Below are 13,966 nucleotides of genomic sequence, written 5' to 3'. Positions count from 1 at the left end.
TGGCTAAACATCATCCTTTTGAGTTCTGACATGGCTGGAGAGCAGCTGCTCCCTGCTAACATTATGGTCATGGATCATTCTTCCCCAGCCTGTTCCAGAGGGGTTCTGGCTAAAAGTGGGAACTTGCAATTAATTAAAACAACTGATTAAAATTAGTTAGAATAGTTCTGTCATTTCCAACATGTCTGTTGGCTGCTGACTCTTCTTAATTCTGCCTTGTGGATCTGTTGCATAAAAAACAAAAAACTATTTAAAGGAGAAAAGTCAAGGGAAAAATGGTAACTTCACAGTTCTTGGAGTAGAATAATTTCTGTTCATATGTTGCACCTAAGCTTTTAATGACAACAGGTTGTAACTCCAATAGGATTTATCAATTGGGAAGGAAAGTTGAGAGCAGCACTGTTAGGACAGAGCAACCAGAAAACGTTTGCTCAGATATATGTTGTTATTTTTACTATTTAACAGGTTACTACCATAGGTATATTCTACAACCATATCCTCTTCCTATTTCAGATTGGATTTACATAGAGTATTTTTGTTCAGCACTTCTAAATTTGGATGCACTGTTTTCTAATTTGCTGGTATTTTCTTCTAAAAATCAGAATATTTTCTTTCTTTTTCTATATATTGCAGAATGACCTAATTGAGGGAGATTTACTTTTGGTGCGTATCATACCAGATGAAGAAGGGAAGTTTGGATTTAATCTAAAGGTAAACAGCTGTCTTTTAATTTTTAAATGCTTTATGGCTAAGATGTTTTTACTTCATAATTTTTAAATTTTTTTTAGTTTAACGAGAAAGCAGTCTATTTTACAGGAATGTCCTATGGACAGAGCTTTTAGAAGTGGCAGCCTAATCCTTAAGTGCTAAAGCAATGCTTACAGAAATAAGCCTCTAATAGTTCTCTGGTTTTCAGTTGCATGTATTATGGGCATGGCACATATCCAAGGCTGCTTAAATATTAACTCAGAAACCTAATTTAAGGCATTGACTTTTGGAAAATTTGACCTCTGTATTATAAAAAAAATAAAATAATTTGTGTGTTCCATTTAATTATACCCATTAGAAATCATATTGAAAATTTGAAAACTAATTTGTGAAGAAAATTTAAATTAGTATTGATAATTGACTTTTGTAAATGTTTTACATTCCCTCCCTGAAATTCCATTTAAGCAGAGTATTATAAATTTGCCATAATATCAAAATTAGAGTAGAGTTTGGTCATTTCTCCTTGGCTGTTTATTGGTGAGGTAAAGAGACTTGAAGGAGTACGGTTGTCTGGAACTTTGATCTTACCAGATTCCTTGCACATTTGTCACAAAATCTAAGAAAACTGGCTGCCTTGGAATTTCATATGTTGAATTAGGCTTGCTTCAAGCACAGGGTTACAAAAAATGTTCCATTTTATCTGTTTATGCCTATTAAAATGTATGGCCTGAAAGAGACACCCAATCTAGTTTACTGGAAATTGGTACATTTAAGGACATCACATCCTACCCTATAATTCCCCATTTACTGAAGAAAATCCAATCCTACCAACCCTGTCCATGATGACACAGCATAAAAAAAAAGTATATATATATATATATATAAAGAAAATAAGCAATTAATTCTTTTAAATGCTGCTTATGCTTAATGATAAATTTATGGTTGCTATTTACTTGACATTCCTCTAGGGTGGAGTAGATCAGAAAATGCCACTGCTGGTATCAAGAATAACTCCAGGATCACCTGTAAGTAAACTCTTGAGGTTTTTAATCCCTTCCATTGCTCAAAGGTCTGTACACATAGAAATTTGGACACGTGTAGCCAGTATGAGATAGCAGCAGAACTGTTCTCGTTAGGAATTGGTTTAACCAGTGATTTCTTAAACCAAAGATTAAAAAATCTGGAAAAGTTTGTCAAACCAGATATAAGTAGAAAGTATATTTGTGTTCTCCTGTCATCTCAAAAAGTGCATCCTGAACTGGAAAATGCTTGAAGAGGGGCAAGAACTGGGGAAAAGGAATATCATTTACTGAAGAAGTAAATAATTTGGGCCCCTGCCCCCTAGAAAAAAATAGCTGGTTCGAAGGAGATGTAGTAGGGATCTGCAAGATTAGGAGCACTGTGAAAAAGGAATTCCAGCAGAAATATGGACTACTAAATTGAGAATTAAGTTTGTGAAGGTCAGGTTCTTCATGTTTGGTGAAGTAGTTCTTTGTGCAGAAGATAGTAGACCTGTGAAACTCCTTGACAAAGGATGTGTGGTTAAAATAATTTTGTGTGTGGTCAGGGCAGGACAAATACTTGGGGAAAAAAGCTATTGTTAATGACTAAGCTAGCCACAATAGGCTGAGGAAATCCTTAGGGCTAAATTTATTTATAGGATGGGAGAGGACTTGGCAGGAGAGAGGGAGCATAAAAAGGGAGCATCTGTTTGCTCTGTTCCTATTTTGCCATAGACTTTTTGCTTATGGAAATATTTATAGACTAGGTGAAATGTTTATAAGAATCAGCAGAGTCATTGAGTTCTGTTGAATTGTGAAATAATAATAGGAACATAAAATCTTTTTAAACTTTTTTTCTAAATAATTATTACATAAATTTGTGAGGACAAATGTTATATCAAATATTTCACTTGCCTTTTTTCCAAACTATATTTCCTAACTCTCATAAAATAAATTCAGTGCAGACTTGTTAGGAAATATTACTGACTTAATCCTAAAAATACAGTGCACTCTGAATCTTCTGACTCTTCTGAAATTTGATAAGCAGTCACAGGACTTATATCTAAATGTCATGATGCTAATCCAGCTGAAACAGATTGCTTGAGAAGTTATTTTTTTGTCACATTTATTATTTTTGGTCTGACTTACACATTTCATAGCACTCCTTTATGAACTATAATCATTATTTGAAAAAATGTTTGGTAGGAAATTATAATTATAACTTACATCTAGGAATTGAAAATAAAACAGTTCCTAAGACATTTCATGGTCAACCTAGCAAATATTCTAAGGGTGATTTGAGATTCTGAAATTATATAGGGCAAACAGGCTCATTCTGCAATCAGAGAATGAAAGATGTTTCTCCAGAGGCAGTCATTTCTTTTGGAAGATTCGGCTGATCTTCTGGAATGTATTGATCTGTATTTTTTTCTCTTGGATTGAAAAAGTGCTGGACTTCCAACTTTAAACACTTCATTAAGTGTCTCCCTTTGGTGTCATAGACATGGACAAGAGTGACCAATTATCTCTCTAGCCTAGTAAACCGCCAAGTGAGCAAGTTACCAGGATTGCAGAAAAAGAATTGGAAACAGCTATCCAATATATAACACTCAGTAGCAGTGTTAGGGAAATCATGTCATATTATAGCAAGAGGAAAATAATATACTTATTTTTGGAGAATAGCAGTGTTAACATTGATTATATTGTTTTCGATAAACAAAATTTTAACTGTTATTTACTGTTTAATGAAATGTAGCTGATATTTCAAAGTTCAAATTTGAAGTCTCTGGAATGCATTTTGATATTGTTTTAGCTCAGTTATGCCTTACCTTCATTTCTCCTATTTTAACTTCCTCTGGATTCACTCATTACCCTGTAAACTGTCTTCAGGGATGCTATTCGGTAATATTATTTGCTAAGATGATTTCTCAGGTTTGTAGGTCACCTTTTTCTCACTTTCCTACAAAAATATGTGTATTTTTTGTAGAGGAGGGGAAGCAAATCTACTCCGCAAAACAAGGCAGCATTTTCCTTTTCACATCCTTAAAAAAAATCTTTTAATAAAGCAGCAATGTAGTATGCTGGGAAAATTGAAGGATGGAGTATCCAAAATTTTTGTGAAAGCACATTTTCGTGAAAGAACAACCATTTATTGCATCTGTTTGGTTAGGGTTTTTTTTTAAATTAAAGTTCTATACAGATTTTTTCACAAGCAGTATTAATGCTCTCAGGTGCTAAAGAGGTTATTGTAGTTTCATTTAATAGAACTTTTAATGGAAAAAGAACTTGCATGCTCCTTGGAGCAATAGCAGGTGATTAGCATAAAATGACACATTGGGTGTATCAATAGGGCAGAGAGCCTTTGACATAAGGAATTGCCTGGAAAAGCTTGGACTCTGAAAAATCTGTAAATTATGCTTGCATAGGAGGAATTAATTCTCCTTTGAGATATATTTTATATAGTCAGATGATTCAAATAAGAAAGCTGATGCATTAACATACCACATGATTAAGAAAGTTTGTTTGAGCAAAGATATTAGTCTCCATCTGTAGTAAAGACTAATAGCAGCCAGCTGAGAAATGTAAATTGTAGGCAAATATAGGAGATCGAAAACCATTCCTTCCCAGTTCTTGCTGACATCTTGACTCTCCTAGACTGACTTGATATGGTCTTTTTATCACCTATCTTTTCAAATATTTATATATCAGAGAGAAAAACTTAACAATATTTAAGAGTGATTCAATTAGTCATTCATAGTTACATTCTTTAGTCTTGCCTTTGTAAATTGTACAAAATATGGCAAGGGTGTTCTTAGGGACCTGTGAATACCTAATTAAATCAGTGTTGAAGAACATCATGGCTGTTTCTAATTCCCATTCTTTTTCTGTTTACATTTTTTATGAAAAAATTGTCAATCTTCCCTATCCTTCATTATCTTCTTTCCTTATTTCTATGGAAGAAGCTGGGGGAAACTATTCCTTCTTTAAATTTTTAATCAGCTTTTCTGCATGGGATTTTTTTCCTCTTGCATGCATCTTTCTTCTCTCTTGCTTCTTTCTCTTCTTTATCTGTTTTTTGGCAGTAAGACAGGTCTTAATTTTTCTTTAACTTTGTTTGCTAGTACAAAAGACTCCAAATTTATTTTCCTAATATTCTTGTCTCTTTTTATTCTGCATGCATTTTACATCTTGTTGATTTTTTTTTTGTTATAATTTCTTCTTTCCATCTCTTATTTCTAGTTGGTAATATCAATATATTAGGAGCCATTGGTGCAGGACATAATCAGGATTGGATTCAATTTTAATATCTTGTTCACAGGGGATTGGTAATGGTTGTTTGGTAGGGCTAATGATATTGGATGAATAAAGCTCAGGGAACCTGTGCTGGCTATGAAGGAAATACAGGGAACAACTATGAAAAAATAAAAACAGTAAAGATCTATGTCTCATTCATACCATAAATGAAATGAAGTATTTCTATATCACTTGTGTAGCTGGAGACTTCCTAAACAAAATAAAGATTAGGATAGTAATAATGAAAAAATTGTTACATTACTTGACACTCAAAGATTGTAGAATCCTGTATATACTTATTAGAGAAGCACAGAAAGTTGGAAGGGACCTGGAGGTCCTCTTGTCCAATCCCCTCTGCTCAAGAATCACCTAGAGACAATTGCCCCGGACCATATCCAGATGGCTTTTGAGGGCTCTGAGGTGAGAGACCACGATATCTCTGGGCAACATGTTGGAGTGCTCAGTCACCACAGAAGTGTAACTGTTTCCTGATGCTTGAATGGAGCCTCCTGTGTTTCATTTTGAGCTCTTTGCCTCTTATCCTGTCACTGAGCACCGCTGAGAGTTTGGCTTCATCCTCTCTTTGTCTTCCCTTTAAGTATTTATGTACGTTGCAAAATCCCCTTGAGCCTTTTCTTCTCTAGGCTAAATACTCCCAGTTCTCTAAGTCTTCCTTCATGCAAGAGTTGCTCTAGTCCCTTAGACCTCCTTGTAGAATCATCATCATATTCTGGCCCTAGCTTTAATTGCTTTGTGCTCGACATAGGGCTAAGCATACAGAGAACTGTGGCAGAAAAAAAGCCAAACAAACCCTGGAGTCCAGCAGTTATTCTAAATCTAAAGACTCTACAAAGTAACAAAGATATGAAATGTGTGTGGATTTCTTTGAAATTTAAAAAGTCCATGCCTGGGGAATGTCATGTTACTTAAATCATGTTAGTGAAAATTGTGTTTGGACTTCTTAGTATTCGCTGTATAGAAAGTGAACTGGATTATCTCATGTGCCCAAAACACTCCATCCAGATATTCAGAGGTTGTTGAGGCTTGGAGTCTGAAATACAGATCTTTGAGAGCAATCTGATGATGGCTGTTTGATTAATGTGAATGCCTTTTAAAGCTATCAATATGTTGTTTGAATTGTTTGTTCCTTATTGTCAGGGAGAGGCTTTGAAGCATGAGAGCTTTAGAGCTGAAACCTTTGACAGAACCTCTGATACAGAATATGAAATGTTGCCAGGAGAACGGTGAAGACTTTGCTTACATGATGTACTTAATATCTTGAGATGTTCCTGCTTGCACAACTGGTTGTGATGACATTAATATGTTTCTTTGGTCTTGAAACAGGCTGATAAATGCATTCCAAAGCTGAATGAAGGTGATCAGATAGTATTAATTAATGGCCGAGATATCTCAGAGCACACGCATGACCAGGTGGTCATGTTCATAAAAGCCAGCAGAGAATCTCACACAAGAGAGCTTGCACTTTTGGTCAGGAGGAAAGGTAACTGGGCTAATTTTATTCACTTCTAATGTTTTTGAGACTGTTGCTCTTATGCTTGGTGGTGTACTCTCTTCTGTTTGCATAAACATGTTCTCAGTGCTCTTGGAATAGGTTTGTGCAAAGAGTAGGTCTCACTAAATTTGAATTAGTAGTACAAGTAGTTGAAACTATGTAGGTTCTTACCACAGCTACAAAGAGTCTTGCAAGTTAGAATTTTTTCTTACTTTTTGTTCTAAAAACCTATGTGAATAAATAGTCCCTTGAAAACAAATTTTTAGTGACTTGGGGTGTTGGTATTTTTTGTAAATAAAACATAATTTTAAAGCCCCCCAACTGCAGATTCACAAAAACTCATGGGCTGTTCCCCTGCACAATTATGTGATGAAACAATCAAATAAGCTGCTCCTCACTGCATTCTTGCAGTAGACATTTTGTGACGATACTGAGATAAACTTGTTCTGGTTGCTTGCAGAACTGCTGCCTGCAAAGAGGAGACAATCTTTGAAATATGCAGGGTCTTAAACCTGTTTAAAAATGGAAAATTCATCCAGCTTGACATTGCTTGCTCCATATTTAAACACCTGTAGATCCCAATCCCCCATCAGATGATGTCAAACTGTTAATTTGTTATTTGCTTTCCTTAAAAGGTATGGTAAGACATTAGCACACACAATTACACAGAGTTTCTGATTGCATGAAGACATAAAAATCTGAAGGGATTAGGCATTACTAGGAAATAAGAGGGAATGAAACAGCCTAAGTGATACGTACTTCTGTAACATTGGCATTATTTGAAACTTCTTGTGTTTCTAAGAAGACAGATGGGCTCTTTATTTTGTTTTCCACTGGCTTTATGCAGCATTTAGTTTTCCCTTAATTTTCTAGTCCTCTTCCAACTTGCAGATAAGAGAAATCTGCTTTTATCTAAAGATGACCTGTGGCCCCATAGCAGTCATTTTTTATAGGCATGAGCATAAGCAGCTCTTCATTCTCTGGAGTTTGGCAGGTATGATGTGTTCCCATCACTGCAGAGGATAACCACAGCTGGACATGTCTGGTGATACAGTACATTTCATAGGAACAAAACTGCTCTGCAGATTACTTCATTAATGTTTGTCGTGTTCTTCAATAGCAAGGAATGTTGTAGAAAATGGACTAATAATTCTTTTTAACTTTAGTTCATTTCTTCAATGTTAGCATAAGAAATTGCAAAAGATAATTCTTTGTCTTCTCTAATGGCAAAGGAGTGTAATGAAGGGATTTTTGCCTTTGTTTTGCTGTTGGAGGTCCAAACTGATAGAAGAGTCTTGTAGAAATATTCCACTAATTATGATCTACACTTTTTTAGGTAAAACTTCCTTGTTTTTTGCCATGGTGGATGTTGTGTTTCATTAGTATATTTAGCAGTTCATTAGGTAAGAAAAGGTTGCAAAAACCTCCTTGTGCTAGGAATTCAAGGTCTTTGCCTTCATAAACAGGCATTTGGAGTTTTTCTTTCAGGAAGGTCTTAGGAACATTATACTCTTTATAGTTTCTACAGTAATATAATACAAAAAGAAATGTGATTAAATGTGTTGCTATTTTCTTTTCTGAGGTTTTGCAAACCGTTCTTATTTCAAGATGGCAAATTTTTATATCTGCTAAAAACACATTAATGCTCTATGTAATGGATTATAACTTCATACACATCTTTCAGTAGTCAAACAGTTTGTGGATCCCATATCAGAAGATGAAGCTGATTCCCACACTCTGCCAGAATCTATTCTTCCTGTCTGTTCTGAATATGGTGGTGATACACTGGAGGAGTCTATGGAGCAGCTAAAAAGAGGGCTGGAAAGTGGGACTGTCCTTATTCAGTTTGAGGTGGGTAATACTCAGATCTGTGATGCTGTTAGTGTAGAACAACAGCTGTAACCAGCGAGTAATGGAGGGGATGTAATTATTTGCAAATCTCATTGTTCCTGTTCAGTCTTATCTCAAGAGAGCAACAATTTCACTTGCCCATCAGTTTCACACATCACTACTTAGAATAGGGAAGAATGAGTTTTAAGTCTTACACAAAATACCATCTGCTGAGAAAAATGTATTTAAATTAATGTGTTTCTGGCTCAAGTAGCCCAAGTTCACTAAATCGGTATTTTTTTGCAGTTATTTAATTAGGTAGACTAGTGGGATTTTGACAGTGGTCAGTCTTGTACTTTGTTTCCTTTTCTTTGTTCTTCAATATGTTAGCAAGGAAGGTCAGAGAAAACTAGCTAATAAAATATTTTGTATTTTATTAAATTAGTTTCTTCAGAGTTAGTGTAAGAAATTCCAAAGGATAATTCATCTGCTTCTCTAGTGGCAATGCAGTGCAGTATGTATGTTTGTGCTTGCTTTACTGTTGTAGATTCAAACATTTGTAATAGGTCTGAATAAACCTTAGTTTATTATGATTTATAAAATTGGCATTGAGTTCTGGAGTAACCCCTTCTGTCACTGAAAACTTGTAGAACAACAATAAAATTTCTTTCTCCTTTTGATATTTTTTTTCCTTCACTGTTTATTTTTAAAGCTGGAAAATTTAATGGTAACAGCTGAAGAGCTGTGGTGTTGTTTATTGCATAAGCACTCTTTTTATGAAAATTCCTTTCTTTCTATGATTTCTGAGAATTAAAATTCCCCTGGTTTTAAGGAATTGTAGGCAGTGGTTCATAACTGCTTTCCAAAATCCACAGTACTGGATACAATGTAGTAATTACAATGAATCTGTTGGCTATTGAAGGAATAGCTCAAAAATGCGAACTGACCTTTCAATATCTTCCTAATTGTCGAATTTATTGACTAAATTTGTACACAAATTTCCTGTAGTGAACTTCATAGGATATTTGATCCTTTATTATATTCTGATATATGGTGCTATGATATTCATAGGATATTTGATCCTATATTTTATCATTTTTATGGCACTATTTATAAAAGGATTTTACAGAAAAAGTGCAAAAGCTTTTTGAAATCTAATAAACTAGGGTACAGCTTAGTGGTCTTCTTGCTTTGAGTTTGTTGTTTAGTGATCTTCAGAAGCAGAGGCAATGGCAGTGTCTCCTTTTCAGCTTTGGTGACTCAAACTCTTCATTCACTTTAATAAAATAATAAATAATTAGCCAGTAGACTGTGAATAATCAAATTTTTCCAGAATATCTTCCTCCATTTAGTCAGAATTTAAGAAGTCTGTCAATAGCAAGTGATAGTTTGCCAGGCAACAGTGAAGCTCAAGAATGGTTACTTGACTTAAAATTATTCTTTCTTGTCTTCCTAAAAAAGGCAGAAATTGCAACCTGGATCTAGTAAAGCGGAGCTTGACTTATAACAGATAGAAGCTTTTCCATTACATATATTACTCTCTTCTCATATGGCTTGTTTATGTTGTATAAGTTGAAAAGTGCAGTGAGCTTTGAATACAGAGTTTTAAGGTCCAGCAAATCTCAGCAGAATAAATATTTTTGCATATTGCTCTTTTTCTCTTCACCAGAAAGTAGGGGATTTTAGACTCCTATTTGTTTCATTCCATTTTGTATATAGAACAATATTCAAAATCTTCATTAAACATGTGAGTTCACATATAATGAACTCTTTGGTAGGTGTTCAGTGAAGGATATAAAACTCTGGCACAGCCAAATTTAATAACTCAGTTGTAAGGTGCTTTCATGTATATTTAATACACAAAAGTTATAGTTATAGAATTACAGTTCTTGTGGGTTTGTTTGGTTTTGATGCTGTTGTTTCCCCTCTGTGCCTTTTTTTTGTCTTGTTTTGATGTACATAGAAGCAAAAGTCATTAGGGTTTGAAAAGACCTCCAAGATAATAGAGTCCAGCCATTAACCTTACACCAACTTCAAAATTTTGGTTATACATACATTATGCATACCCCATTTCATATGCCCATTTACTCCAGATAAAGTCTGCAACATAGGGGTTAACCCAAAAGCAAAGTCACATGTTAAGAGATTGTAATACATTGAAGTTGTGGTTTTTTAGGTACTTGCAGGACTGAAATGGATACATAAACTTTTCTGAAATGTTTGTGTTATAGTTGATTCCAGAGAATAAGTCTGCAGCTATTTTTTTGTTCTGATACCATTCACTGCTCCCTTGTTCCACCCTCAACCACTGTTGTCCTTCTGGTCTGCAGTTTTAAAAGCAAAAGGCAAACTTGCAGAGCGGTGGTTGATATCAATGGTGCTCACGTGCTGTTTTTGCTTTTTTCCCAGAAATTCTTCTAGCTGTCCTGATGGGCTAGCAATAACAGAAATTCTTGTCATATTAAATACAAACACCTCTCAAGCGAATTTTGCAGACGGATAGGAAAAACTTTGAAGAAAATATGGAATTTTTTTCAGTCTGTGCATTTTTGTGTGAATGTAATTAGTGTGTGTATAGCATAATCACATCCCCCAAAAGCCTATAATTTTTCATTCTACTTTGCAGCAACTCTATAGAAAGAAACCAGGATTGGCTGTTACATGTGCAAAGGTACCTCAGAATATGGACAAGAATAGATACAAAGATGTTCTACCTTGTGAGTCTAAAGTACAGTTTCTGCCTATTTTGCTTTTTAAAGCTCCTATATTGAACTTGCTGATTAAAGATTTCATTATATAATTGAAGTCATGTAATTGGTCATTTTATTTTGTAAAAGGTAATTTATTCTGTTTGTACTCTGCTGTTTGTGTTTCTGCAAGTCCTCAGGGTTTTTTTTAACTTAATAGAGGGGAAGTATGTCTCTTAATTGCTAATTTTATTCCCTCTTTCTTGTGTGTGTGCAGATGATGCCACAAGGATAATATTGCAAGGAGATGAAGATTACATTAATGCAAATTACGTGAATGTAAGTCGTACAGAGACCTGCATTTACTCACTTTCTATATTACTAAAGCAGAAAAAATTTGGCTTTTTTAGAGAATAAGGCTATTTTGTTTTAATTTGGTGGATTCATAAATGTGAAAGATATAAAATTTCATAACCTAAAAAATAGTGTCTGTTGTGCCACAGGTGACCACCCTAATACACAGTGGGTGCTACCATGTAGTGATATACTGTGACATGTGCAGAGTCTTTAACCAGTAAAAATTGTTTTATTTTTTCATATACTTCACATGCTGAGGTTGTCTCTGTAAAACTAAGCCTTTTTCTTTCTAGAACCACTTATGCCTAATAGCTATGCTATGAAGGATCCAGAAAATAAACTAGAGCCTTGATTTCCTTAATCAATCAAGTGTAGGCTGGGAGGTATATACCCTGCTGTCATTCCTTACTAAATGTTAAAGAAAATTTAGAAAGCTTTGCAGTTTCAAGTTTTCAAGTACATTTTCACTATTAATCTTTTGCTCATAGTTCAGCATGAAGGACTATAGAATTTGTGCTTTACATCTGTTCTAAATTAATGATTTAAAAGTTTTTCACAAAAGAAATTGTAATCTTGATTGTCTTTTTACTTAGCTTTTTGCCTTAATCTTCCCTCAAAGCTTCTTATTTGAATGAAATGCAAAAGTTAAAAAAGTACCTGAGCGGTGAGAGCGAGCTTATCATAGAGTTTTTCTTTCCCTCTGCAGATGGAAATTCCTTCTGCTGGCATTGTGAACCGGTACATTGCTACTCAGGGGCCTCTTCCACACACATGTGCACACTTCTGGCAAGTAGTCTGGGATCACAAATTATCACTGATCATCATGCTAACAACACTCACTGAACGAGGACGGGTAAGTGCTCAGGTCCTTTGTATGCTGAAAAATGTACTGTACCTTTGAACTTTTTTCCATTGTTATGGTTAAATAACCCTAAAAGAGGCCAACTTAATCTGTTGAATTATTCTTCTGAGGGACAGGCTTTCTGAATTACTCAGAGCAGATAATCCTCAATTTGCTTTTTGCTATGCTGCCTTGCAAACAAACCAGCTGTCTGAAAAACAGAAATCACCGCATTCACTCTTGTGCTGATCAGACAGGTACCACATGCTGTTGTTTTTCTCCATGAGCATTGGCCTCCATGTGACAGTTTCTCTCCAAAAGATTCAGAAAATGTCTGGAAGCATTGAGTGGGTTGGGCAAACCTTGTAGTCTAGCTTTAAAAAGGAGTCTGACTTTGAGATATTTACTAGTGGTCAGACTTGAGCTTGCTTTTTATTTACATCTCAGGTTCCTTCCTAGAATTGCTCTGATAATTATTTTAATTATGTTTGGATAAATTCTGTCTCTCCTTGAATTTTGGAACAGCACAGTGAAAATCTGATGTGTTTTGATTTAACTTGTCTTTTGTAGTTTTAAAGATTAAGTTTTTAGATTAAATGGGAAGGTATTGGTTTTAAAATTTTAGAAGCTGAAAACTCAACAATTGGATTTTTTAAGAGGTGGAAAAGGTGGTGACTCCTGTATGCCTTCACTGTAGCCTTTATATGTATTTCATATGTGATCTGTCCTACATTATCAAATTTATCTGGCATCCCAGTCAAAACCCAGTGTTTTTAGAAAGCAAGGAAGTGAGGTTTTTTTTTAGGTCTTAAACAGCATAAATATTGAGATATAAGGAAGTAGAGTTAAGCAACAATCAGGTTTTAACCACAGTCACATTATGTAGCTGCTCATAGAAGCTGACAATATTGAACATCACCTGACACAGAGATGCTCCCTGCATCTTTTGATTGTATTGGTGTATTAATTTCTTTGTATTGAGGAGGAACACAGATGAATAATAGTCTGGAGTTCATACAGTTAGTTGGAAACTTCAAGGCAATTGTTGATAGCTTCTAATCATCCTGCTGGTACCTTTGCACACCAGACACATTTATGAGTTTTGTTTGCTTTCAGAAGTTATTTAGATTTGCCCACTTTGTGGGTGAACTTGCAGGCATAGAAAAAGATGTATACTCTTGTCAAGAATATCCCCAGTGGCAAATGCCAAACATTTTCCTAGTCCCTGAAGGTTTTACATTCCAGACTATCTCTTTCATGGTATTAAGATTTGTATGATAGGATTTTTTTTTCTCCTCAGTAATGTTCATTTTTTTCAGAAATGAATACATTATTTTGGCTTAAATTTGAAGGGGAAAGTAGTTAAGATAAATTACCACCGTAAAACTTTCAGGCATAATAGTTATAATTTGGATTTGAAACCTGTGAAAATTGAGCTCTATTAAAGACAAAATCAAGAAATTTTAGTTTTCCAAAAATTCCAGCTCGTGTTACTCTATCAATTTAAAAGTTACATTCTAAAACAACTTTGAACTTTGTGCAGGTTGCAGTGTCACTTCAAAATTTTAATAATTTCCACAGGTGGAGATTCCACATTCTCAGAGGGCTTTTTGTTTCTGTGCTTGTCCTTCTTTGTGGATTTTTTTTGCCAACATCTAGTCAGAATTTCCCTTATAGCTTCTTTACGGTCCTCTCTTATCCTTCCGTTGTTCACTTTGAATAAAAGTGTGGCTTT

The 13,966-nt window shown here is 34.8% G+C and overlaps 1 protein-coding gene across 2 annotated transcripts in view; it reads left to right on the top strand.

Moving 5' to 3' along the window:
• PTPN3 (protein tyrosine phosphatase non-receptor type 3) overlaps nucleotides 1–13,966 on the top strand; it is a 119,602-nt gene that overhangs the window by 92,073 nt on the left and 13,563 nt on the right. For both annotated transcript variants that reach the window (XM_041408168.1, XM_041408167.1), the window contains exons 17-23: nucleotides 634–711; nucleotides 1,677–1,733; nucleotides 6,348–6,504; nucleotides 8,201–8,367; nucleotides 10,973–11,063; nucleotides 11,311–11,372; nucleotides 12,097–12,243. In XM_041408168.1, coding sequence (XP_041264102.1) covers nucleotides 634–711; nucleotides 1,677–1,733; nucleotides 6,348–6,504; nucleotides 8,201–8,367; nucleotides 10,973–11,063; nucleotides 11,311–11,372; nucleotides 12,097–12,243 — 759 coding nt within the window. The remainder of the gene's footprint in view (nucleotides 1–633; nucleotides 712–1,676; nucleotides 1,734–6,347; nucleotides 6,505–8,200; nucleotides 8,368–10,972; nucleotides 11,064–11,310; nucleotides 11,373–12,096; nucleotides 12,244–13,966) is intronic.

This window comes from Onychostruthus taczanowskii, unplaced genomic scaffold (genome assembly GCF_017590055.1).
Source record: "Onychostruthus taczanowskii isolate IOZ18803 unplaced genomic scaffold, ASM1759005v1 scaffold29, whole genome shotgun sequence".
Taxonomy (NCBI): domain Eukaryota; kingdom Metazoa; phylum Chordata; class Aves; order Passeriformes; family Passeridae; genus Onychostruthus; species Onychostruthus taczanowskii.
This window is presented reverse-complemented; position numbering and strand designations above follow the sequence as displayed.